Genomic DNA, 25,032 nt, shown 5'->3' with positions numbered 1-25,032 from the left:
CACTAATCCATCTGCCAGACATCTCACTCACCTTTCCTGTCCCAGCTCTTTTACTTCCTTCTCATTTAAACCTCGAACATCCACTTAGGTGGTAAATCTTACACTGTTTCTGTGTCTCTCCTTCCCAGGGCCTACCCTCCGCAGACGCAGAGCGGAGGTTAGGGACCGCGGTCTCTGAGGCTGCCGGTCAGTCCTCTCTTGTCCTGGGATTGGGACGTCTCCCGACGTCCAGTTCGGAGCCTCTGTAGCACTGCCGTGCGGGGAAAGCCGCCGCCAGCCCACATCGCAGGGCGCGAGTGGAAGAACCACGCTGCAGCAGAGGGACCGCGGCCAAGGAGGGCGTATGGGCGCGCTAGGAATTAACGGGATGGCCAGGATCAAAAACACGCCTCGCCATCTCCGCCTGGCCTTCTTATCCTCCAACCGGCGGCCCCAGTTATCCTCTCGGATTTCGATAGTGGCTTCAGAAGTGACAGCCACGTGGATCGCGGGGGAATGGAATGTTGGTGTAGGGGAGCCGGCAGGGAGGGTGCTGAAGAGTCAAAAAAAGGACCCGCGCGCGCCCGGGCGCTGGCTGCCAGGCTGCGCCGCCGGGAGCGAGCACGCCAGTGACGTAATGAGCCGTTTACCCAATGAGCGAAGGGCGAAGGGACGCGCTGGCCCGCCCCCTCCTCCTGCCCCCGCGGCCGCCACGGCCGCTGCCGCCTAACCCACCGCCTCCCCGAGTGTCTGAGGAGTTGCGGGCTGCCGCAGGCTCGGGCGTTGTACGGCGCCGGCCGAAGCCGCCAGAAGAGGCCCAGGGTGCCGCTCGCCCGGAGCCCGCCGCCCGATGTCCTCAAGATGGAGGCAGCGGAGGCGGCGGCGTGAAGAAAGCCGCGCCGCAGGCGCGGGGGCAGCGGTCCGGGCGGAGGCGGTGGCGGGATGGGGCTGCTGCTCATGATCCTGGCGTCGGCCGTGCTGGGCTCCTTCCTCACTCTGCTCGCCCAGTTCCTGCTGCTGTACCGCAGGCAGCCCGAGCCGCCGCCGGACGAGGCCGCCCGCGCGCGCGACGGCGTCCGCTACATCAGGCCGGTGCCGGGCCTGGCCCTGCGGGACTACCTCTATGGCGGCGGGGCCGAGGAGCCCTCCGGCGGGGCCCCCGAGGGCGGCGCCACCCCGACCCCGACCCCGGAGACCCCCGGCCCGCCGACGCGGGAGACCTGCTACTTCCTCAACGCCACCATCCTGTTCCTGTTCCGGGAGCTGCGGGACACGGCGCTGGCCCGCCGCTGGGTCACCAAGAAGATCAAGGTGGAGTTCGAGGAGCTGCTGCAGACCAAGACGGCCGGGCGCCTGCTGGAGGGGCTGAGCCTGCGGGAGGTGTTCCTGGGCGAGACCGTGCCCTTCATCAAGACCATCCGGCTGCTCCGGCCCGCCGTGCCCTCGGCTGCCGGGGAGCCCGACGGCCCCGACGGGGAGGCGCCGCCCGACGAGCTGGCCTTCGAGGCGGAGGTGGAGTACAACGGGGGCTTCCACCTGGCCATCGACGTGGACTTGGTCTTCGGCAAGTCCGCCTACCTGTTCGTGAAGCTGTCCCGCGTGGTGGGGAGGCTGCGCTTCGTCCTGACCCGCGTGCCGTTCACCCACTGGTTCTTCTCCTTCGTGGAGGACCCGCTGATCGACTTCGAGGTGCGCTCCCAGTTTGAAGGGCGGCCCATGCCCCAGCTCACCTCCATCATCGTCAACCAGCTCAAGAAAGTCATCAAGCGCAAGCACACCCTCCCCAGTTACAAGATCAGGTGAGTGCGGGAGAGGGGGCAGGTGTCTCGGGGTCGCGGGGACCCGGCTGCTGGAGTCGGGCTTGGGCAGGAGGCTGCTGCCCGCGTGGAGTGAGTGGCGAGGGCAAAAGCTGCCTCCCCAGTGCCTGCTTCTCCCAGGATCTTCCCAGCGCAGCACCGGGCTCAGGTAAAGGCCCGTGGCGCACACCTTCTCTTCCGGAGGGCGTCGGTTAGTACAACCTGGAAACCTTTTCGCGAGTCCTTGGGCACACAAGGTGCCGTCAGCGTGCGGAGAAGCAGCCTGTTGAAAGTGGAAGGGAGGGCCACCCCAGCTCCCAGGAGCTGGCTCTGGGGCTGTTGAGAAAACTGTGGTTGCTGCGTTACGGGCACCTTGCAGCATCACCTTAGCCACGTTGAGAAATTGTTCCTGGACACAGAGTGCATGCAGGAAGAAAGTGCTGGTAGCCCAGGGCTGTCCTATTTTGCAACTGCAGGCCACTTTTGCTCTGACAGCTTTCAGGGCAGAGGTACTAGCTGTTGTAAAGGAATACTTTTCCAAGGGAAACCAGTTGGGATATATAGTGTCCTCCTGCTCTCTCTCCTGTGTCTCAACTCTCTATGGCTGTTAAAAGTCCCTGCACAAGACCTGAATTTATTCTGCATATAGCATTCTAATGATGGGTAGTGATTTTTAACTTTTTAAAGCCCTCCTGTACCTGGTGGCTTAATTTTATGGAGTCTATTGATTCATGTACATGGGTTTGTTTTTTTATTTGTTTTTATTATAGGTGAAGTGGAAGGAAAAAGAAAGTTTTGTAGGGTCAAACTTTGGTCTGGGACAGATTGTTGTTGGAGTAGAAAGGGTCATACATATCTATTCTAAAACTGCTGAATATTTAACTTCACTTTCTGTCCTTTAATTTTGTGTTCATCAGAATTATTCTTTTGGATTTTGTCCTTTATTATAAAGTTATGTCAATCTGGTATTTGCCTTACCTAATGCTCGTTAGTGGATGTTGCCTGTTTTTGTCTAGATTACTAATTTTCTTTCAGTCCCAAGCATTAGTGCCCAGATAACCCAGAAATATTTTATGTTTGAGTTTGGGATAGATTATTGACTTGCGTTTGTGGCAGAGTTACCTTACTAATTATGTTTTGTTTAGGTTACTAGCCCAGAGTAAGAGCTTAAAACTAAAACTGTCAGGTGGCAGGAGAAATTGACTTTATAATGGAAATACTTCTATAGATTTGCAGAGGATAGTGAATTGGCCTCTCACTGTGTTTGATTTCCTGTTCCGTGACATAGAATATAGTTCATGGAACCTGCTCTTTAGGCTCTGGGACAAAAGTAACTAAATTATAAATCAGTTATAGTGTTTAAGCAGTGTGTTGCTAAGAGCGTCATGAGAAAAGTTGTTACAGATTTTTTTTTTTTTCTAAAGCTGGAAACGGGGAGAAACAGGAGACAGTCCAGTCAGACAGACTCCCGCATGCGCCCGACCGGGATCCACCTGGCACGCCCACCAGGGGCGATGCTCTGCCCCTCCCGGGGCATCGCTCTGCCGAGACCAGAGCCACTCTAGCGCCTGGGGCAGAGGCCAAGGAGCCATCCCCAGCGCCCAGGCCATCTTTGCTCCAATGGAGCCTCAGCTGAGGGAGGGGAAGAGAGAGACAGAGAGGAAGGAGGGGGAAGGAGTGGAGAAGCAAATGGGCGCTTCTCCTATGTGCCCTGGCTGGGAATCAAACCCGGGTCCCCTGCACGCCAGGCCGACGCTCTACCGCTGAGCCAACCGGCCAGGGCCAGTTGTTACAGATTTTAATATTCTATCCCTATTTTGATGCTGATATTTTCTGGGTAACTCTCAGATAATAAACTTAGACTAACTTGTTATTATTTGGGGGTTATATGCAGAATAGCCAGTGGCATTAAGGTTCCATATCATTTTGAGGGTGTGATTTTTTTTTTAAATTTAGACTTAGAATTCAGTTAAATATGAAGGAAATTATGAATAGGAGTTAGGAAGTTGTTAATAGGTCCATTGCTTTGAAGGAACAGCATCACCACTTAAAATACAGCTAAATTGCTTTAATTTACTTTAGCTGAAGGGATTTTTTTTAAAATAGCATGTATTTGGTTATTTATATTTCAACTTTTAAACCTTAACATTAAGTAATCACCTCTGGAAATGTACACATTTGTGCTCTTTATATTGAAGGCATTTCAGTGGTCAATCAGTAAATACTGCACAGAATGTATCACTTAATCTGTAAATATTGTACACCTACTATGTGCTCATCATTGTTAGGTGCTGGGGCTTCAATCCTTAACAGCTTCAGTCTTTGTGGAGCTTAGAGCAGGGGTCCCCAAACTTTTTACACAGGGGGCCAGTTCACTGGCCCTCAGACCGTTGGAGGGCCGGACTATAAAAAAAACTATGAACAAATCCTTATGCACACTGCACATATCTTATTTTAAAGTAAAAAAACAAAACGGGAACAAATACAATATTTAATATAAAGAACAAGTAAATTTAAATCAACAAACTGACCAGTATTTCAATGGGAACTATGCTCCTCTCACTGACCACCAATGAAAGAGGTGCCCCTTCCAGAAGAGCGGCGGGGCCGGATAAATGGCCTCAGGGGGCCGCATGCGGCCCGCGGGCCATAGTTTGGGGACCCCTGGCTTAGAGTTTAGTGAGAATTGAATTAGCTGTACTTAATAAGATTTAAACTAGAATGTAATTTGATTGGGTTGAAGTAAGCTGATTTTAGTTTAGTAAAAAAAAGAAAAGTGTGAGGATGGAAAGGACTGTTTTAGGAATTGTTGAGTTCTCTGTGTGTGTAGCAGTTCTATCAGAAGTGTTTTAAACTACTGATGTGAAGCGATTCAGGTTTCAGCTAAGAGAACAAATTAAAACACATTTAAGATGTATCACCATTCTCATAATGAGAATTAAAGTAGCTAGTGTTTATCCTTTTTTATAGATGAGAGCACAGTGCTCAGAGTAGTTAAATAACTTTCTTAAAGTCGTACAGCTGTGAAGCGGTGAAATCAAGCTCTGATAAAGCCAGGCTGCCTTTCTGTTAAACTATACCACCTTGTTCTTAAGGGATTAAATCTTTGGGTGCTGCCCCACGTAGCATTTTTTTTCTAATCCAGCAGATTTTGTTTCCAAATAGAAGGTCTTGCTAGTTTATCCTTTTTAGCCATCTAATCTACTTAGTAGAGCTAAAGCAGTGAAGAAAATTGTATTGAGTCTTAGGATCCTTGGACATTGTTATATAACAGAAATATCTTGCCATTTAACATCGCTGTCACTTCTTCCCTCCATTTGTTTTCCCATTTTCATATCGCTAAGGTGAAGGTGGTTCATCAGGACTGCCAGTTCCTGATGGCTCATCTAGAGATGTGAAGGAAGTCAAGTGGTTGCTTTCTAAGGACCCAGCTGATTGACACTTCATTTTACTTAACACAATTTGTAAAACATTATATAGTCTTTTAAAAGTTTTAATATGTATACATTTTCTAAATATTATAATTCTAATTTTACTAATAATTCTAAATTCAGCCACCTTAATCTTGTTTTAATATTTTTCTTAAAATGTGTATTTCAAAATAGTTAAAAGTAGTAGTATTTTTAAAAAAATGAACCCAAAAATTAGAGAGAAAGATACCACTAATGTTCTTGACTACATGGAGAATCCGTCTTCAACATGAAATATGACTATAAATAGTCCTGGAGAGTTTAAGGTTTGGGATGCAAATATTTGAGATTCTTACTGAGGCTTCTCTGGTGCTAGGGTATTACTGCTGTGTAGCTAGCACTGGTTAAGGACTGCTATAAGGCCAAATTCACTTTGCAGATACATTTTATTGTGTTTGAATTGTGTATTGTTTGTTTGTTGTTTCTTAATTGCCAGCGTTTACAATGGAAGATTTTGCATGATTTGGACTTCTGGCTTCTCTTAGGAACAGTTGGAAGGTCTTGTGGTACCAGGGCTGCATTCCTCACAGCAATAACTGGGTGGAGAGATGGAGTCTAGTAGCAGCTACAGGAAGCTCTTCTGTGTAGTTTATAGTTCCCACCTGCTTATTACCCTTACTGATGGTACCTGCCTGGCCTGTCTTCATATGACTTTGAGACCCTCACTTACTGGAGAGCATTACTGTTGCTAATCAGGGAAAATGGGATGAGTTAATAGCTACATAGTGGTATTTTTGAAGGGACTGTCATTGAACAGTTTCGTGACAGACATCAATATAATGTTGAATTTTAAAAAGTCATTTTGCCAGAAATATTTTGTAGATCCCTTGAAACATTTTCCATTTCTCTGCAGTATAGTAATAGTAAGAACGTAGATAATGGCAGCATTTCACTAACTTTTCTGATCTCTGAGCAATGGGGGGGTATGCATCTACTTATTGACATTATTTTAATTTAATGAATGAGTATGGAACAAATATTTGGGGAAAATGTAACTTTTCAGGTTCATGGAATGTCTTCTGAATATAACTATTTTTTTTTTTCCTTAAGTGAGAAGTGGGGAAGCAGAGACAGACTTCCGCATGCACCCTGACTGGGATCTACCTGCAAAGCCCCCTATGGGGCAATGCTCTGCCCATTTGGGGCCATTACTCTGTTGCTTGGCAACCAAGCTATTTTAGTGCCTGAGGCCAGGCCATGTAGCCATCCTCAGCACCAAGGGCCAATTTGCTCCAACTGAGCCATGGCTGTAGGAGCAGGAAAGAGAGATAAAAAGAGAAAAGAGAGAGCAGGAGGGGTAGAGAAGCAGATGGGCACTTCTGTGTGCCCTGACTGGGAATCCAACTCGGGACATCCACACACCAAGCCGATGCTCTACCACTGAGCCAACCGGTCAGGGTTGAATAGAACTGTTTTGTTGTAACTGTTTTTTACTCCTAAAAAACATTCTGATAAATATTTATGGACATTTTTTAACATTCTTAGTGACTGGAGATAGAGGAGGACCACTGTCCTCATTAAAGACAAGGACAAAGCTGTATTTAGTTAGAGCTGTTTTCATATTTATCTTCTCCAAATATACCATTTATTCCAGAGAAGTAAATTAGGCTTGGTCTGGAAGGCCTCATATTCAAAATGTGATTTGCAATTGAGTTATTTCTTCTTTGGGGAAGTACAACATTTATTCTTAATGTTAATTATTGCTTTTTTTATTTACCAATTATTTGAGGTAAAGATGGTTTTGAGTAATCCATATTATCTTAAAAACTTTCAAAGTAAATTTTCTGGAAGCTGACAAAATCATTTATAAAATTAAGAGTAATATACTGTATTTATTCACTTAACTCTTTCATACTTTTCTAAATATGGACTTTAAATATGTCTGAGGCTGGAAAATACTATAAAATAGCTATTACAATTCTTTGTGATTATAGGAATCATAGTTTGACGTACTAGTGTTAAGAACTATATATTTGGGATAGTGGACACAAGGTCATAGTATATAATTCTGGCTATTCTGGAGTAATGATGTAATGTCATAGCTAATTTTTTTTCTTTTATGCTTTTTCTTGTACTACTACTCAGATGAATATCTCTATATAAAAGGAATTGAAAGGTCATTTGTTGTCACAGAGATAAATAATTATTGTTTTTAGAAAATCATTTATTTTCATTAGCTACTTTCTGAGGATTACCAATACCTAGTGTTGTGGTGGGTATGATGAAGGTGATGGTTATGACACAATTCATTCTATCAAGACGGTTAGTCTTTCAGGGGAAAACCACAGTTTTTTTTACAATATTGTTTATTCACTGTAGAGAGAGGAGAGAGAGTGTGAGAAGGGGTGCGGGAGGAGCAGGAAGCATTAACTCATGGTTGCTTCAGGTAGTGCCTTGACTGGGCAAGCCCAGGGTTTTGAACCAGTGACCTCTGCGTTCCAGGTCATGCTTGATCCACTGTGCCACCCCTGGTCAGGTGGGAAAATAAGTAAAGCTCACTTAAACGGCATTTGAATATCTTTAAGACCTTCAGTTTTGTGAGAAACAGTTAGAGGAGAGATCAGTATCTGTCCTAGGACACAGACCTGATGATTTTGTTTTGTATGATGTTTTGTGACCTTAGATTCCTTGGTACACCAAAATATACCCCAATTTATTGTTTCGTTTTACTTCTTGTAAGTTGGGTTTTCTTAAAGCTGTTTTTAATTATTGTGATTTAGATGTTTAAAAAAAACATTTAGATGGAAAATAATGAATTGATCAATTAAGTCTTTGCTTACAAAGAAATTTAATTTACACCTGGAACAGAGAAGAGTAATTATGAGGAGAATGTTAAATTCTAATCAGTAATACACAGATCTGTTGGCTTTCTAGGAAAGCCTCAATTTGTTCCTGGAAATAGCCAAAGGAGATTATTATAAAGTTGATTGTATTGGAGGAGCATGCCTGATCAAACACTTAATATTGACTTACAAATATTACTAATGCTCTATCGCATAGGTAGAGGCAAGGACACTAAATTGCTTACTGTATGCCAGGTTCTGGCATACAGCTCCATATACTTGCTATCTCAGTGGCTAAAACTACTACTGTGTTTGAGAAGTCAGTAACTTTTACAGACGTGGAAACTTAGGTTTAGAGGGGTTGATGACTTTCTGAAAGTCTAAAAAAAAGACCCAGATTCCCCAAGCGCAAGCTCTGTTACTTATGCAGGCATAGGCGTTTGCACACACACTGGTATCAGCTCCACAAGGTGAGAATTGTTTTTTTACATTTTTAAACTTTACATTTAAAATTCAAAAAATGAAAAAAATATATGTGACAGGTCATATGGACCCACAGATTCTAAAATATTTACTGCCTGGCCCTTTATAAAAAAGGTTTGCTCTAACCTCTTAAACAAAAAACCCTAAAAAAGCAGACAGAAAACCCCAACTATTCTTAAATGCCTGCCAGAAAGGAGCACATATGCATATACTGTACGTTGAAAGATACTCTTCAACCTGTTTTTCAGTCATATCATTTTAGAAAGCTAATAAAAACTGGATACTCTGCAGAAAAATGCATAGACAAGTGTTCAGGATTCATGTAGCTCAAGCATTTCTAAAAAACCTCTGTTCAAGAAAGTTCAGCCTGTCTCTCCCCTCACCACCTTATTAAGATTCTCTATAACAGGCTGAGACATTTTTGAGTATATTGTTCAATAAGAGTTTCTAACACTAAATACCTTGTTTAGAAGTTAATACTGACCCAGCGTTTCTTCCCATCACATTCTCCATTTTCTCAGAACAAGGGCACCAGGAAGCAAGTGCTGTTAAAACATCCCTTTGTTCCTCCCTAGAGCCATAGGCCCCAGAAACACTTTTGGCTAGGCATCAGAGCACATCACACTTGATTGGAAAGTCATAAAGCAACTACCTGGCTATTAGTAGAAGTTTTACAGAGTAGTTTCAAAATCTCTCTTGCCACATTTCTAAGACTGTCATAAAACCACATACTGCTGTGTTTGTACTAGGGAAGAATAAGATATAAGGGCCATTGACCTTCAGTGAATAGAACTGCAGGTACAGAGTAGAGCCTGCCAGTAGAGACTGATTTCATTCTTTTGGGTTGAGGCTATAGAGAAGTGTAAGTTGTCTGTTTTAGTCTATAGAACTTTGGAGTAGTGTGTACAAGTGTAAGTTGTCTGTTTTAGTCTATAGAGCTTTAGCACTATACTGAGCAAGAAACCTTACCAGGGGTCCTCAAACTTTTTACACAGGTGGCCAGTTCACTGTCCCTCAGACCGTTGGAGGCCACCACACACAGTGCTCCTCTCACTGACCACCAGTGAAAGAGGTGCCCCTTCCGGAAGTGCTACAGGCCGGATAAATGGCCTCGGGGCCCCATGCACAGGCCGCAGTTTGGGGATGCCTGCCTTAGACAAAGGCCTTCTTTTTGCTTAATCTCAGTGTCTGTATCTATAAAATGGAAACGGAAATTTATCTAATTGGGTATAATAAATGTCACATACATGATTATGATACCTACTGAATAAATGTCTTTCCTTTAGCATCTAATTATATTAATATATACATATTGATTATCCTACATTTGTCAGACATTTTGCTAGAAATATTTCAGACCATACTTGATACGTCAGGCACCTAGCAGCTAGATGACATATTACAAATTTTCCCCTTTCAAATGAGTGATGAGCTCATTGTAAAAATTTAGTTAGAAAGTATGAAATATCAAAGTGAAAACTCTTGTAATATCTTTAAAGAAAACAAATGTGGGGACTCTGTATCCATATTTGTTCTAAATCTATTCTAATTTATTGATTTATAAAGCAGAATCATAGTTGGTACCCAGTGTTAATATCTTGCTTCTTTTGTTTTGGGGGAGTTTTTGCTTCCGATATCTTGGGTTTTCTAACTATATCTACTTCATTTGTTTTAACGGGTACTTAGAATTACATTAGTCAGAAGTACTATGGGTTAACCAATTCCTTTTAAAAAAATTTGTTTCTCACTAATATAAATAATGATACCATAAACATTTTTCTACCTATATCTTTGTGTAGATACTAGGTTCCTTCTTTTTCAGTTTTTAGTTCTTGTTGTTTTGGCTAGGTTTTTACAAATGTTCTAATAGTATTTAGGAGCATAAATAAGTTAAGAATGTACTCCTACCTTTTAATTTTATCCCCCTGAAAATGTTGTTTGAGGTGTACATTTAACTCTGTGCTGAAACACATGTATAGAAGATTCTTATATACTTAGGAGGTGCCTCTCTCTCACTCTCTGCTCCCCATTCTCTCTCTCCCCCTCCCCCCCTTTGTATCTCCTTTTCTATCTCCTCCTCCCTTTGTCCTTAATTAATAAAATGGGGAGTATAATAAAAACCTGACCCTCCACATTGGTTTGTAAGTGTAATATGGGCATTACTCCAGGCAGTATGTATGGATCGAATTCATTCACTACTTTACTCCCCTCTGGCATTCTCTCTTTCTCTGATGTCTTCTGTAACACTTCCTCTTGGTCCACTCTGATTCCTGGCTGTTCCCACACTGCAAGCATGCGCCCATCAGAACAATTTTCTTTGACTGGTCGTTTGCTTTTCTGATGTTCATGTTCATTTTGAAATATCTCCTAATTTTTGTGAGCAATATATATGCCTATGCATGTGTTTGTATATGTACATACACACTGCCCAAATCCTAGGTGTACATTTGATTAATTTTCACAGAGTGAACTGAAGTGCTAGATCTAAAGAGTACCTGTATTCTTTAAATTTCTTAAACAAAATATATAGAACATATCTTATTTAGCCTTTTATGCTTGAAGGTGGTTGTAAACGCGGGGTGATGATATTTAATCCAATTCTCTTTGTAAAATCGGTATTAAAAAGGAGTGCGCTGCCCGAACACACAGAAACACGTGCACATATGCATATGTGCATTAGTAATGCTGCTGGAGGTCGCCAACCATTAGCCATGCTAACTTCAAGGTCTGTGGGACTTCTTATGAACACCTTCTCTCATTTCCACACACAAGCAAAATCAAAATGTGAATCTGTTTGTAACCTTCTCTGGCACTCCAGAAGCCTTTGCTTTTAATTCCACTTTCTTAGGAAAGGTCGGTATTGATAAACTAGATTATACTTTCCTTGGACTGGTATAAAATAACAGTAAAACTTATTTTTACTGCTCTGGTGCATAATTACCAATTTTTATGCAATCAGTAGAGTATTTTTCTTTCTTCTACAATCAGTACATTGGGTGTTTATGCCCATGAATACTTCATGTATTGTAGCTGGAGCTGATGATATGGTGGAGTACTGAAATATCTGTGCTTTGATTTGCATTGTATTGGTAAAAAAGCCAGAAAACTTCCCACTTCCCAGCATAGTTGGTTCTTGATGGTATATGTTTAAAAACAAAAATGCTGTGAACAGCACAGTAAAAATGTTTTAGTTAGGTTTATTATTTTGTATTAGGTACCTGTTACGTATACTTGTTTTGTTGGTAAGGTACATGCCATTTAAAATAGGTATTTGTGCTTTAAATATGTTTACAAGTTGGTATATCTCCTAGGATGAACTCTATATCCTACCTGTATAATCTATGTAAATGACTACTACATTTTGCTGTAAAATCTTAAGTAGCAATGGGCAGATATAACTTCTGTTTAGTAGCTGACTACAAGAATCTATATTTTGAAAATTGACTGTATTCTGTTCTTATATATAACTAATGCAAATATTAATATCTAGTAAATAGTATATCTGTTTTTTGAGTTATATGCCAATTTATAAACAGTAGTCTCATGAATGCTAGATTATGCTCATCCTCTTTACTAAGGATTATTGTGGTTGCTGACTACACAATCTTGCTACCTTAGTTAATTGGTCAAGCAAGTAAATAATTCAAAGCTTTTAGTTCTGTGAAACTTGCTGTAGCTGAAATAAGAACCATTCTATTATAGCTGATTGTATTGTGTGATAATTATTTTTATAATGAATTGAAAATCTTTTTTTTCCTCACCATTATTAAGTATAATATTTTCTGTAAAATTTAGGACAGGTTGGTGTCTGATCTATTTTAATATTTGGAAAGGTTATTAGTTCTCAGTATTTAACTTCAGATTTTAATAGGACTAGAATTGCAGTCTCTTGACATTAAAATAATTTAAAATATGTTTGTAGCAAAATACGTGTCTTTTTAAAACTAATACTGGAGTGATAGATAATTCAGATTGAATTTATTTTAGATATTTTTGAGATTAATGAAGTATAATGAGAAGATTTGTGACAGTTTTAGTCTATAATAAAGCCCATGAATACAATTTATCTAAATTATAGGCCATTTAAAAAATAAATTGCTACTTAAAATATTTGGATAAATTACTCTAATATTTGAATTTTTTAGTACTATAGAATTAGAATTTGGACTCAGTTATTCCAAGATTCATGTCAGTCAACAATTTATTAAACCAGACTCTATGGTAATAATTGTTGGAGCCTTGGGAGTGCTCTGTGCTCTTAAGATTTCTCTTAAAAGTAACTCAGCCCCTGCCCTGGCTTGGTAGCTCAGTTAGAGCATCATCCCAATGCCCGAAGGTTCGATCCCCATTCAGGCACATACAAGAATCAACCAATGAGTGCATAAATAAGTGGGACACAATTGATGTTTCTCTCTCTCTTTTACTCTCTCTCTAAAGTCAATAAATAAGTTAAAGAAAAAAGTAACAGCCTCTTACCCTGAAACAGTAAGATTACATCATGAGGAATTTGTTTTATTTCTGGAATTACTATTGATTTGTTCATTTAGTGTATCCTTGGGAAAATTGTGTAACTTGCTATTTTTGAGACTGTCTGAAGTAAAAATCTAAAGTTGTTGAAGTAAAAATCTAAAGTTGTTGAAATTCTTAGAGAAAATAATTATGTAAATTGCGATATCATTATTCACTTCTCTGTTACTTTTGCATAGGTCTAATTTAGGATTTTTCTCAAATATGCAGGTACGAATCATCTTTAAAATATTTTCATTTAATAAGTTCCGGTTTTAGGTAATGATGAGCTAAGAGAGTGATACAGATAAAATTCAAAATCATATTTCAGAAGGAGCTCTGCTACTTTTTGGGGGGATTCAGAGAAATGAGAAAGCTAAACAGTTAAAAGTATATATTAACTTTCTCATTTCTCTTGATCAATCTTTGTCTTTACTTCGTACCTAGAATGGAGTTTTTGTCCGTTTGATACATCTGACTGGCTTTAGAAGATCAGACACCTGTCTTATTTATCTTATTGTTCATTGTCTTTACTATAGTAGGGAGGTAATAATTTTGCCTTAAGATGTTTTCTCTTCCCCCATCCACTAGACTTCAGAAGACATTCAAATTTACTCAGTAGATGTTTGATATCATCTTTGTCCAGGCACTATGTACTGCAAAGATAATTAGTGCTAAGAGAGAATAAAGAAAACAGTCCTTTCTTCCTTCAAGTTTTATTTTTAATCTAGTAAGAAGTGATGTCCTTATAGTAAGACAATGGGTTATCATTTAGAATTTAAGAGTTGTTATTTGCCTTTTTCACTCTCATTCTCTCACAACTGTATGATGGAGTTTTCTAGGAGTTACATGCCGTATAATGACATTATCACACTGATGGCTAATGGAATGTGAGTTTGTGTAATTCTTATGTTTAAAAGTATTATTTTAAATTTCGAATGCAGTAAATATCAGTAGATATAACAACAGCTCTCTGGAGTCCTTACTACAGGTAATTTCTAAAAATGTATAGGAATTTTGTGAACAAAATATTTGAGGACTACTGGTCTACCCTGAAGTTTACTTATTTTTATCATAACCTAGGGACTCCTGTTGCCTCGCTTGCTAAGTTAACTTTCAAAAATACTAGATATATACATTATTTTCAGTTGATGTATAGTATTGCTTGTACACCTTGTTGTTATAGGAAGCACAAGGTTGAGTGGGTCATTATAGTTTTGACTGTGCCATTTACTATGTGATCATGGAATACCACTTGAACTTTCTCATCTTTAGTTTCTTCATATGTGAAATAAGATTTATAAGGCTGTACATTGTTAAGTCATGAGAACCAAGGATGTATATGAAAGCATGTATTAATTTACAGATGCGCTAGAAACATAGAAAGTGGTAATTTTTTTTTTTTTTGTGGCAGAGATAGAGATAGGGACAGATGGGCAGGCAGGAAGGGAGAGAGATGAGAAACATCAATTCTTTTATTATTATTATTTTTTTCTGAAGTTGGAAACGGGGAGGCAGTCAGACAGACTCCCGCATGCGCCCAACCAGGATCCACCCGGCATGCCCACCAGGGGGGCGATGCTCTGCCCATCTGGGGCATTGCTCTGTTGCAACCAGGGCCGAGGCAGAGGCCATGGAGCCGTCCTCAGTGCACGGGCCAACTTTGCTCCAATGGAGCCTTGGCTGTGGGAGGGGAAGAGAGAGACAGAGAGGAAGGAGAGGGGGGAGGGGGAGGGGTGGAGAAGCAGATGGGCGCTTCTCCTGTGTGCTCTGGCCGGGAATCAAACCTGGGACTCCTGCACACCAGGCCGATGCTCTACCACTGAGCCAACCGACCAGGGCCTGAGAAACATCAGTTCTTCATTGCGACTCCTTAGTTGTTCATTGATTGATTTCTCATATGTGCCTTGACTGAGGGGCTACAGCAGACCAAGTGACCCCTTGCTCGAGCCAACGACCTTGGGCTCAAGCTGGTGAGCCTTGCTCAAACCAGATGAGCCCACGCTCAAGCTGGCAACCTTGCGGTCTCGAACCTGGGCCCTACACATCCCAGTCTGACATTCTATCCACTGCGCCATCGCCTGGTCAGGCGAAAGTGGTAATTTTTATATTCACTTATTTAAAGACATGTATTGGGGAGCTGGTAAAGAGAAGTACAAGGAATTTGGATTTGAGCACAATTCTTCTGGTTCTGTTCTCTCTATCCCCCTTTTTTAAGCTTTATTAAAACTGAGAATTTTAATTTAATTGATCATAGGCTATGGTAAGGGACCCTCATGTTATGGGTCATGATGAACATAAAAAGATACGAGATTTATCAGACATTTGGATCCCTGAGCAACTCATTTGATACTTTATCTCTGGTGTACAGGATATCAGTTAACATTGACTCACCTTTGAGTCACCAGCTATTGAGTTCTGTTATGAGGCACCTGCAGCCTCTATTACCATTCTTTTGTTCAGTGTATATATAAAACCACTTCAGGAAATTGTGAAGCATTTTAGATATTGATTATTCTATGAAGAATTAGGAGTTTGGGTAACAGTGAACATTTCTTATTAGGTAGAGAATATGTGGAAGAGTGGGGGTAAGGATTTTGTGTTTTTTATCCTGGCTCTTAGTTTCACAACTATTCTGGAGTATTTTTTTCTCCTTAGGAGTACAGAAATCAAAATCACTTTCCCAAGTGTGGGCTTTGTCAGCATAGTGTACACCAAGGAATTCCATAAATAGAATGATTCTCCATTGGTTTCTATAAGTCAGTTTCTTAATCTATTCACTTAATTGTAAGCCTTGGTTATAAAGCTTCATGACACACAGGTAGAAAGGTGATACTTCAGGTAGGGAGGCATATTGCCTATTGTTAATTTGATAGCCTCACAAAGAACACAATTTAAAAAAATCAACTAGTATGGTAATGGAATTTATGGCCAAGTAGAATCTGAAATCTGAGGAAGACCAATAGCTATGACCTTTAGCATTATACATGGTGAAAGCTGAGTTCTGAAATGATTCCTTGTGAAGAGGAAGCATTTGCTGTCTAAAATGTGTCTAGGAGACCAGCCTTAAAATAGATAAATAGAAAGTGTGATAGGAAATTGCTGTGCCAAATGCTTATATGAACTTTCTCATCTAATCAATAACATTCTTCTACAGATGAAGAAACTGAGGCTTTCAAGGTGAAGTAGTTTGCCCATGGTCTCAAAGCTAGTGAGTGCTAGAACCACAATTCAGAACCAAGTACTGACTCTGAAACCTGTGTGCTTAGCGCTTTAAACTGCCTCGTCAGAAAGAAGCTGGCAAGTGAGGCATGAGAGGCGCTTTTCGTTATTGCCTGTAATCCTTGCAACAGCACTGGGAGGCGGAGGCGCACTTACTACCCTCCTTTTGCACATGAGGAAACTGAGGCTTAAAGTCAGAGTTCGCTCCAGGCCATATTGCTGGGAAGTCCAGAAGGGCATTCCTAGGCCTGCTGCTTAACTCGGAGTCTGCTCTTAACCACTCTCTGTACTACCTCCCAGGACCCCTTTTCCTCAGTCTCAGAATGTAGTTGGGAGGGTGGGGGATCTGGGGAGAGCTGGAAGGAGACAGACATGGAAGCAGGGTGACTAGCGGCATGGCAGAATTGTGAATAGCAGAATAAAGTGCTTTTGGAACACAGATGAGGAAGCAAGCGCGAGAGACGTGGGGGGATTACAGAGAGGGGGTGATTTTTAAATACAACTTCAGTAGTGAAAAGGAGCTTACCAGGTGTGGCTAGTGATGGGATCACTGGTTAGCAAGCAGTCTCTTAGGAGAAGTTATATGGCAGCACAAGCCTTAGTAAGCCTAGGGGAGCTTAGGTATGAATTGTCTTTAATGTAATATAAATTGAACTGCCTAAGTAAAATAGAAAATTTAGGCTCATTCAATACACAGAGAACATTAAGAGTATTTTGAACCACTTGTACTTTGTTTTCTTTCTAGCTTACATGTAATTTTATAATAGTGTGACATACTTTACATAATAATGTGCACCATAAAATCATGGCTGATTGAGGTTTTGTAATTATATTTAAGTGCAGCAGAGGGACTCATTACTTAAAAGAATACTGATGTGTCTCTGAAGGACAATAAATGAAGAAACATTTTGAAAACGATCACCTGATTTATCTAGTTTATATTTGGTTTAGGAGAATTTGGAGCACACACATGTTTGCTCGTTTCTTATGTGAGAATAAAAGGCAAAAAGCACACAGAACTCCCAAATGGCCTGTTTGTGACTGCTTGTTCTGCTTCCTTCCTAAGGTAGGCTATAATGTTGTCTGTATTTCTGAGCCTGAAATAAGACTGTAGTCTGAGTTTCGAACTTTGATTGGTGTCTCTATTCTCAAGTGAGCATAGCTGTGAAAGGATGAAATGACATTTGAACTGACTGTTCAAGGACAGTTTAGCTTTAGACACGAGAAATGGGATGGAAGTGGAAGAAATAGTGAAGGGACAGAATCAGGATATTATGTGATCGCGTTAGAGATTCAGTGAGGAAGCCAGTTGGATAAAAGTTGAGCTCAGAGAAAGAAGAAAACCAGGTTCGGTGTGCCCATTACATGCCAAGATCTCTACAAGATGCTCCACATCTGTGAACTCTCTATGTCTTTGTAATAGTCATGTGAGATAGCTTCTTATTTAAGAAAAGAAATAGAGGCTTTTGTTTTTGTTTTAAAAGAGGAAGCATAATTTTAGAAATCACAACATTCTAACACTGTGAAAACCTGAACCAGGCCAATAGGAAACACAGACCAACAGCAGAAGAGTCACTTTATGGAGGGGACTGGAGGTGGCACTCACTGGTTGTAAGAAGGAGAGGAGTAGGCGGTAACTTTAGGTTTCCAAGTGTCTATTAAATTGGTGGTGCCAATAAGAAACAGGACAGGAGGAACAAGTTTGAAGAATAAGTGTTAATTTACTTTTAAGCATAAGTATTTGGAACTTATAGAAGCAGTAAAAGCAAATGAGCTAAGGAAGGTATAGAAGAGGAACAGGAAGACGGAACTCAGGTTGTTTTAGTATACAGAACAGCCTGACCTGTGGTGGCGCAGTGGATAAAGTGTCAACCTGGAAATGCTGAGGTTGCCAGTTCAAAACCCTGGGCTTGCCTGGTCAAGGCACATATGGGAGTTGATGCTTTCTGCTCCTCCCCCCTTCTCTCTCTCTCTCTCTCTCTCCCCTCTCTATAATGAATAAGTATACAGAACAAACCTGTTTTGTTCTGTTTTTTTTTTTTAATTTTTACTTATTCATTTTAGAGAGGAGAGAGAGAGAGAGAGAAAGGGGGGAGGAGCAGGAACCATCAACTCCTATATGTGCCTTGACCAGACAAGTGCAGGGTTTTGAACCGGCGACTTCAGCATCCCAGGTTGATTCTTTTCCACTGCGGCACCGCTGGTCAGGCTGAACAAACCTGTTCTAATTCTTCATTATGGAAAATTTCAAACTTACTTAGAAGTCAGTAGTTCGGTGAACCCCCACAATCTGTAGCAAAATAATTAACTTGTGGCCACGTTTGATTATCTCTATCTTCCCACACTCCCCTCCCTTGATTATTCTGAAACAAATATCTAGGAGTTGGGACTATACTCTTTATTTGTATGATTTTAAATTTTGTGGGTTTTTTTAATAACACCTTCCCTTCTTGACACAGCCTCATCAACTGCCCAGATACTTCTAGACATAGAAGGCATGCAGTGCAGTGAGACAACTGTCCTTTTTTAGCTAGCTGTAAGTGGTAGAAAGTTTTCTTGTTGGTTGAGCTGTGAAAACTCTAGCTGCTGTATTTCTTTGCCAAGGGCACACAAGGCTGTGCTGAAGTCAAGAGTAGATTGAGATCTCAGAATATTTTTATATTGGGTTTGTAGTAAACCTTTTTTCTCTAAAGATCATAGTGTTTGCAAACAGTTTTTCTGCTGCCATGTGATGGAATTGCCACCAGCTGGCATTCAGGGTGCTCACAGAGCAGCCTTGAAGAAACATCTTAGAGCAAAAACATATTTTAGATGTTAAAAAAGATTCTCTCAGATTCACATATGAGAACAAGGCTTAGCTACTCTTAAGTGTAAAATTATATATTTTTTAAAATGTTACCAAAGTAGCCTGACCTGTGGTGGCACAGTGGATATAGCGTTGACGTGGAACGCTGAGGTCGCTGGTTCAAAACCCTGGGCTTGCCTGGTCAAGGCACATATGGGAGTTAATGCTTCCTTCTCTCTCTTTCTCTCTTTTTCTCTCTTCCCCCTCTCTAAAATGAATAAATAAAATCTTTTTAAAAATAAATAAAATGTTACCAAAGTAATTCACATTTTTAAGTTAATATTTTTTTTAAACTCTCACTAGAGTATACTAATCATAAAAATTCAGTTAATTGAATTTTTACAAAGTGAACAGAGCAGCATTCAAAACCATTCCACAAATAGGGGCTGGGTCAAGAAGGGAGTTGCATGTTGTGACTGTGCTTGCCTGGAACTTAGCCTCCGTGCCAGGGAGTTGAGACCCGGATGAGAAACACTGATGTCCTGCTCCTCCCAGGGAGAAAGCCCTGTGATGGGGACCCAGGGGCAGGCAGATGTGTTCTGAGCTGTAGCAGTCTGATGCAGAATCTCTTTCTTGCTGAGTTTTTGGAAGGAAGTCTTGGTCAGACACCATGGGCTCTCACCTTTCTTACCAAAATTTTGTAGATTTTCTTTAGAAGTTTCTTCATTTGTGGTGTGCCCTTAGGACCACTTCAGAGGCTTTCAATATATTGTTGCTGTCTTAGTTGGAATAATTTTCACCAGCCTCACTGGGGAATATAGGTCATTGGAACCCCTCATGCCGTCGTCTTAGAAATCTATCTTTCTGGTTTGGTTTTTTAAGTTTTTTGTAGGGTGAAGTATGGGTAGCTAGTTAAAGAAACCTAGTTTTCTGGGAACTTGAGTGAGAAAACTAACATTTTAAAGCTGGTAAATTAACAGGAGATAAAGGCTAATAAGTTCTGAAGAAGTATATGTAGTAGAATGGGGAGATAAAAGGAAGCCGTAGAAGTAGCCCTGCTTTATTGTTTGGATTCCTTTGTGGGGTGGGATACCTTAAGGCTGTGACCTGTGCTGATCTAGGACCTAAAACCCATTATAGAAAGTGTTTAGGATTTGTATAGGCTTTGAGGAGTAGGGAGGACCTCCAGTTGGTACTGTTAAGGAACAAAAATTCTACCTGACCAGGCAGTGGCGCAGTGAATAGAGCGTTGGACTGAGACGCAGAGGACCCAGGTTTGAAACCGAGGTCGCCGGCTTGAGCGCGGGCTCATCTGGGCTTGAGCACGGGGTCGCTGGCTTGAGCAAGGGGTCACTCACTCTGCTGTAACCCGCTGGTCAAGGCACATATGAGAAAGCAATCGGTGAACAACTAAGGTGCCACAGTGAAGACTCAATGCCTCTCATCTCTCCCTTTCTGTCTGTCCCTATCTGTCCCTCTCTCTGTCTCTTTCTCTTTATCATCAAAAAAAAAAAAAGAAAAGAAAAAATTAAACCACGTCACTTTAGAGATCTAATTGGCTTTATTCATGAATATTCAGTATCCCCTCTAGTAAACAGAAAGGTACTTGGAGGAGTTGTACAGATGGAAGGTTTTTATAGGTAGAAAGAGGCTAGGACAAGAATGTTTAGAATGGAATGTTTCGGTGAAGGACACCTCTCAGGGAAGGCAGGGGATCTTATCAGTCAATTTACCTCACTAGTATTGGCCAGGAAACTCCAGATTGATTGGTTTAGAATTCCAGTCCTAGCCCTGGCTGGTTGGCTCAGCGGTAAAGTGTTGGCCTGGCGTGCAGGAGTCCCGGGTTCGATTCCTGGCCAGGGCACACAGGAGAAGCGCCCATCTGCTTCTCCACCCCTCCTCCTCTCCTTCCTCTCTGTCTCTCTCTTCCCCTCCCGCAGCGAGGCTCCATTGGAGCAAAGGTGGCCCGGGCACTGAGGTTGGCTCTGTGGCCTCTGCCTCAGGTGCTAGAATGGCTCTGGATGCAACAGAGCGACGCCCCAGATGGGCAGAGCATCGCCCCCTGGTGGGCATGCCAGTGGATCCCGGTCGGGTGCAGGCGGAGTCTGTCTGACTGCCTCCCCGTTTCCAGCTTCGAAAAAATGGAGAAAAAAAAAAAAAAGAATTCCAGTCCTGGGAGAAGCTGAAAGTACAGTTAAGTTAGGTATTAAAGGTTGATGGGGCCTAGCAAAGTGACTCCATTTGGGGCCTGTTGGTTCTTTTTAACAGTAGGAAAATGCATGGTATCTTCTGGGTACAGGCGGAGACTATCACTCTTATTGCTTCCATGGAACGGTGCATTCTGAATTTTGGTCTTGTATTGTAGGAATATCGGGTCCAGAAAAGCTCTCTCCTGCCCCTTCCAAGTTTCAGAGACATTTGGTGACCTCTAGACTTTCTTTTTCTTTGTTCTGAGTGCCCTGCCTTGTCAATAAGGGCACACCAAAACCCAGGAAGTCTGAGTGCTGCAGAAAGGGCACCACTTGCCGTCAGTTACGGGGCATGTAGTAAGCATTGGTTGTGTTGGGCGCCTGCACTTTTAGGTGTTTGCTTTTTGTGTGTGTTGTTTCCCTACAGGTAGGCTGTGTTATAATGCTTTAAACTATGGTGTTTATGATTCAGAAATTTAGACTTATCTTTACTTTTTCAGGTTTAAGCCGTTTTTTCCATTCCAAACCCTGCAAGGATTTGAAGAAGACGAAGAAGAGCATATCCACATTCAACAGTGGGCACTTACTGAAGGCCGCCTTAAAATTACATTGTTAGAATGTAGCAGGTATGTTCCTTGTTTTGTCATTGCTACATTTTGGGGGCAACATACAGTGGAAATAATACCGACTTTTGCATTAGTAAGTGCTTTTTTTATATCCTAGCTAGGTAACCTTACTGTTTTATGTTCTTAAGCAAGTCACATGTCTGTAAGATGGGCAAGCCTGCGACCTTGTCAGTAGCTGTGATCAGAGATAGGTAAATAAACCACAGTGCCTCCCACATAATAAGCCTTCAGTAGATGTAGCTTCTATTATTATGCCTTAATGCAATTATTATAGTGTTTAGCACTAAGAAAGTGAGTCTTTAAATGAACTTGTTCTTTTTTGTGTATTTGGTTGTAAGAACTGGAACTTGAAATTTTATTCATTTAAAAGGGTCACGCACTGTAAACAGAGCTCCTTTTCTATTTTGAAATAGTTTGAATTTTCCAATTATAAGTTTGGGGGTGGAAACAATTTTGTTTGTAAAAATTGGTTCTAACTACATTATTTTGTATTGAACTAAAGTTGATTTTTTAAGTCACTGATGAACTCAGTTGCTGTATTTGTAGTGCGGCTATTAGAAGACTAAACTATTCCACATTAGAGTTATACGCATATTGTTCAGACTTTTTAAATTTTCCCGTGTGCAGTTAAATAGAAAATAAAATAAGATGAAAAGCAACCAATAGAAAAAAAGATCAGTTTTTATGACCGCAAAGGAAACTGAATGGATTACATAGCTCTCATTCTCTGATAGACTGTGCATGTTCTTCAGGGGAAAAGAAGTTGGCACCAAATTCTAGACAGAATTTATCACATATTTCTATGTAAGGAATCGAGTGAAGAAATGGATACATTTGCTTTGTTTTGCTTTGGCTGGTTTTACTAACCAGTTACATTAAAAACAAAAAAACAAAACAAAGATATAGTCAGTGAAGGCAAAGCCTATAAAGTTCAGTTGTGTGAAAGTTCTGTACTCTACAGTGGTACATTTAGGAGATAGCCTGTCCCAATTATAGATAGATGATTTTAATTAAGGTCGCTTCTTCACTGAGTCACACTTACACTATTCTAAAGCCTGTATTTTCTTAGCCGCTTTTGGAACGTTGTTTTACTGGGTTCCAAAAACACATTACTTAAAAATTTTTTAACGTTAACACAAATATAGAAAACTATAGCACTTGACATTCTGTTCTGTTACCAAGAGTCCTTCCTGCCTTATTCCTTCATCTGTTATCAGCACAGAGTCATGGATTCCTATAGTTTTCAATGGTTACAATTCTTTACTGTTCTTATTTTGTTCATGAATCGTCCCTGATTTGGCCACTATGGCTCCATATGCCTGTGACATGATTTTTTGTGTGTTTTGTGTGTGTGTGTGTGGGGGGGGTTGTTTGTTTGTTTTTGTTTGCTTGTTTTTTACAGAGAGAGAGGGATAGATAGGGACAGACAGACAGGAACGGAGAGAGATGAGAAGCATCAATCATCAGTTTTTTGTTGCGACACCTTAGTTCAGGGGTAGTCAACCTTTTTATACCTACCACCCACTTTTGTATCTCTGTTAGTAGTAAAATTTTCTAACCACCCACCAGTTCCACAGTAATAGTGATTTATAAAGTAGGGAAGTAATTTTACTTTATAAAATTTATAAAGCAGAATTACAGCAAGTTAAAGCATATAATAATTACTTACCAAGTACTTTATGTCGTATTTTCACTAAGTTTGGCAGAATAAATCTTTATAAAACAACTTACTACAGTTAAATCTATCTTTTTATTTATACTTTGGTTGCTCCGCTACCGCCCACCATGAAAGCTAGAATGCCCGCTAATGGGCATTAGGGACCAGGTTGACTACCACTGCCTTAGTTGTTCATTGATTGCTTTCTCACATGTGACTTGACTATCAGGCTACAGCAGACCGAGTAATCCCTTGCTCGAGCCAGCAACCTTGGGTCCAAGCTGGTGAACTTTGCTCAAACCAGATGAGCCCGCGCTCAAGCTGGCGACCTCGTGGTCTTGAACCTGGGTCCCTCGTATCCCAGTCCGATGCTCTATCCATTGCGCCACCACCTGGTCAGGCATGATTTTTGTTTTGAGGTCTTCATTACTTTCTGGGATAATGAGCTATTCCAGGTTCTTTCTGTATCTTTATGTCTTCTCTGCCATAGTCCTAGAATCAGCTCTTTTACCAAAGAGCCCTGGTTCCTTTTCATAGAGAATATTAGAAGTCAAGATCTGGGTGTTGGGTTGTTCATTGGTGCTTCCAATATTCATAAGTCCCTTCAGTGGAAAGAGTTGTGCAATACATATATGTATAAACACTTGTCACATATGTATACATACACACATACTCAGTTTAGAAATCATGAGTTGGCCCTGGCCGGTTGGCTCAGCGGTAGAGCGTCGGCCTAGCGTGCGGAGGACCCGGGTTCGATTCCGGCCAGGGCACACAGGAGAAGCACCCATTTGCTTCTCCACCCCTCCGCCGCGCTTTCCTCTCTGTCTCTCTCCTCCCCTCCCGCAGCCGAGGCTCCATTGGAGCAAAGATGGCCCGGGCGCTGGGGATGGCTCTGTGGCCTCTGCCTCAGGCGCTAGAGTGGCTCTGGTCGCAACATGGTGACGCCCAGGATGGGCAGAGCATTGCCCCCTGGTGGGCAAAGCGTCGCCCCTGGTGGGCGTGCTGGGTGGATCCCGGTCGGGCGCATGCGGGAGTCTGTCTGACTGTCTCTCCCTGTTTCCAGCTTCAGAAAAATGAAAAAAAAAAAAAAAAAAAAGGAAAAAGAAAAAAAAAAAAAAAAAAGAAATCATGAGTTTACCCAGTACTTCCAATTCCAGTTCATCCTAGGTTTGTTTCTTGTCTCAGTCTTTCTTCTTTCATATCTTTATGTCCCTTAAACCCAGCTCCAGTAGCATCAGCGCTTTCACTCATTTGTTCAATTCTGTAATGCATCTCAGATAGTTTCAGAATTGGCTTATCCATACAAGTACAGAAAACATACTTACTAAAAGGGATTCTGGATTTATTTGCATCTCCTATACTACCCGTGATGGAGGGTGTGTGGTCAAGCACTGTACAGTCATATGCTGCATAACAACATTTTGGTCAATGATGGACCACGTGTATGACAGCAGTCATGAGGTTATGATGGAGCTCAGTTTCCTATAAGAAAGAGAAGGATATGAAATTCAGGAGGAATTCTTCCCTCTCCTGGAA

General features: G+C 41.4%; 1 protein-coding gene across 1 annotated transcript in view; it reads left to right on the top strand.

Moving 5' to 3' along the window:
- The first annotated feature begins 669 nt into the window (after window positions 1-669).
- Window positions 670-25,032, top strand: part of PDZD8 (PDZ domain containing 8) — a 57,977-nt gene continuing 33,614 nt past the window's right edge. The window contains exons 1-2 of the mRNA XM_066240041.1: window positions 670-1,778; window positions 21,714-21,839. Of these exons, the coding sequence (XP_066096138.1) occupies window positions 922-1,778; window positions 21,714-21,839 (983 nt within the window). The 5' untranslated portion in view covers window positions 670-921. The remainder of the gene's footprint in view (window positions 1,779-21,713; window positions 21,840-25,032) is intronic.

This window comes from Saccopteryx bilineata, chromosome 7 (assembly GCF_036850765.1).
Source record: "Saccopteryx bilineata isolate mSacBil1 chromosome 7, mSacBil1_pri_phased_curated, whole genome shotgun sequence".
Classification (NCBI taxonomy): domain Eukaryota; kingdom Metazoa; phylum Chordata; class Mammalia; order Chiroptera; family Emballonuridae; genus Saccopteryx; species Saccopteryx bilineata.
The sequence above is the reverse complement of the archived record's forward strand: the minus strand, read 5'-3'. Positions and strand labels throughout refer to the sequence as shown.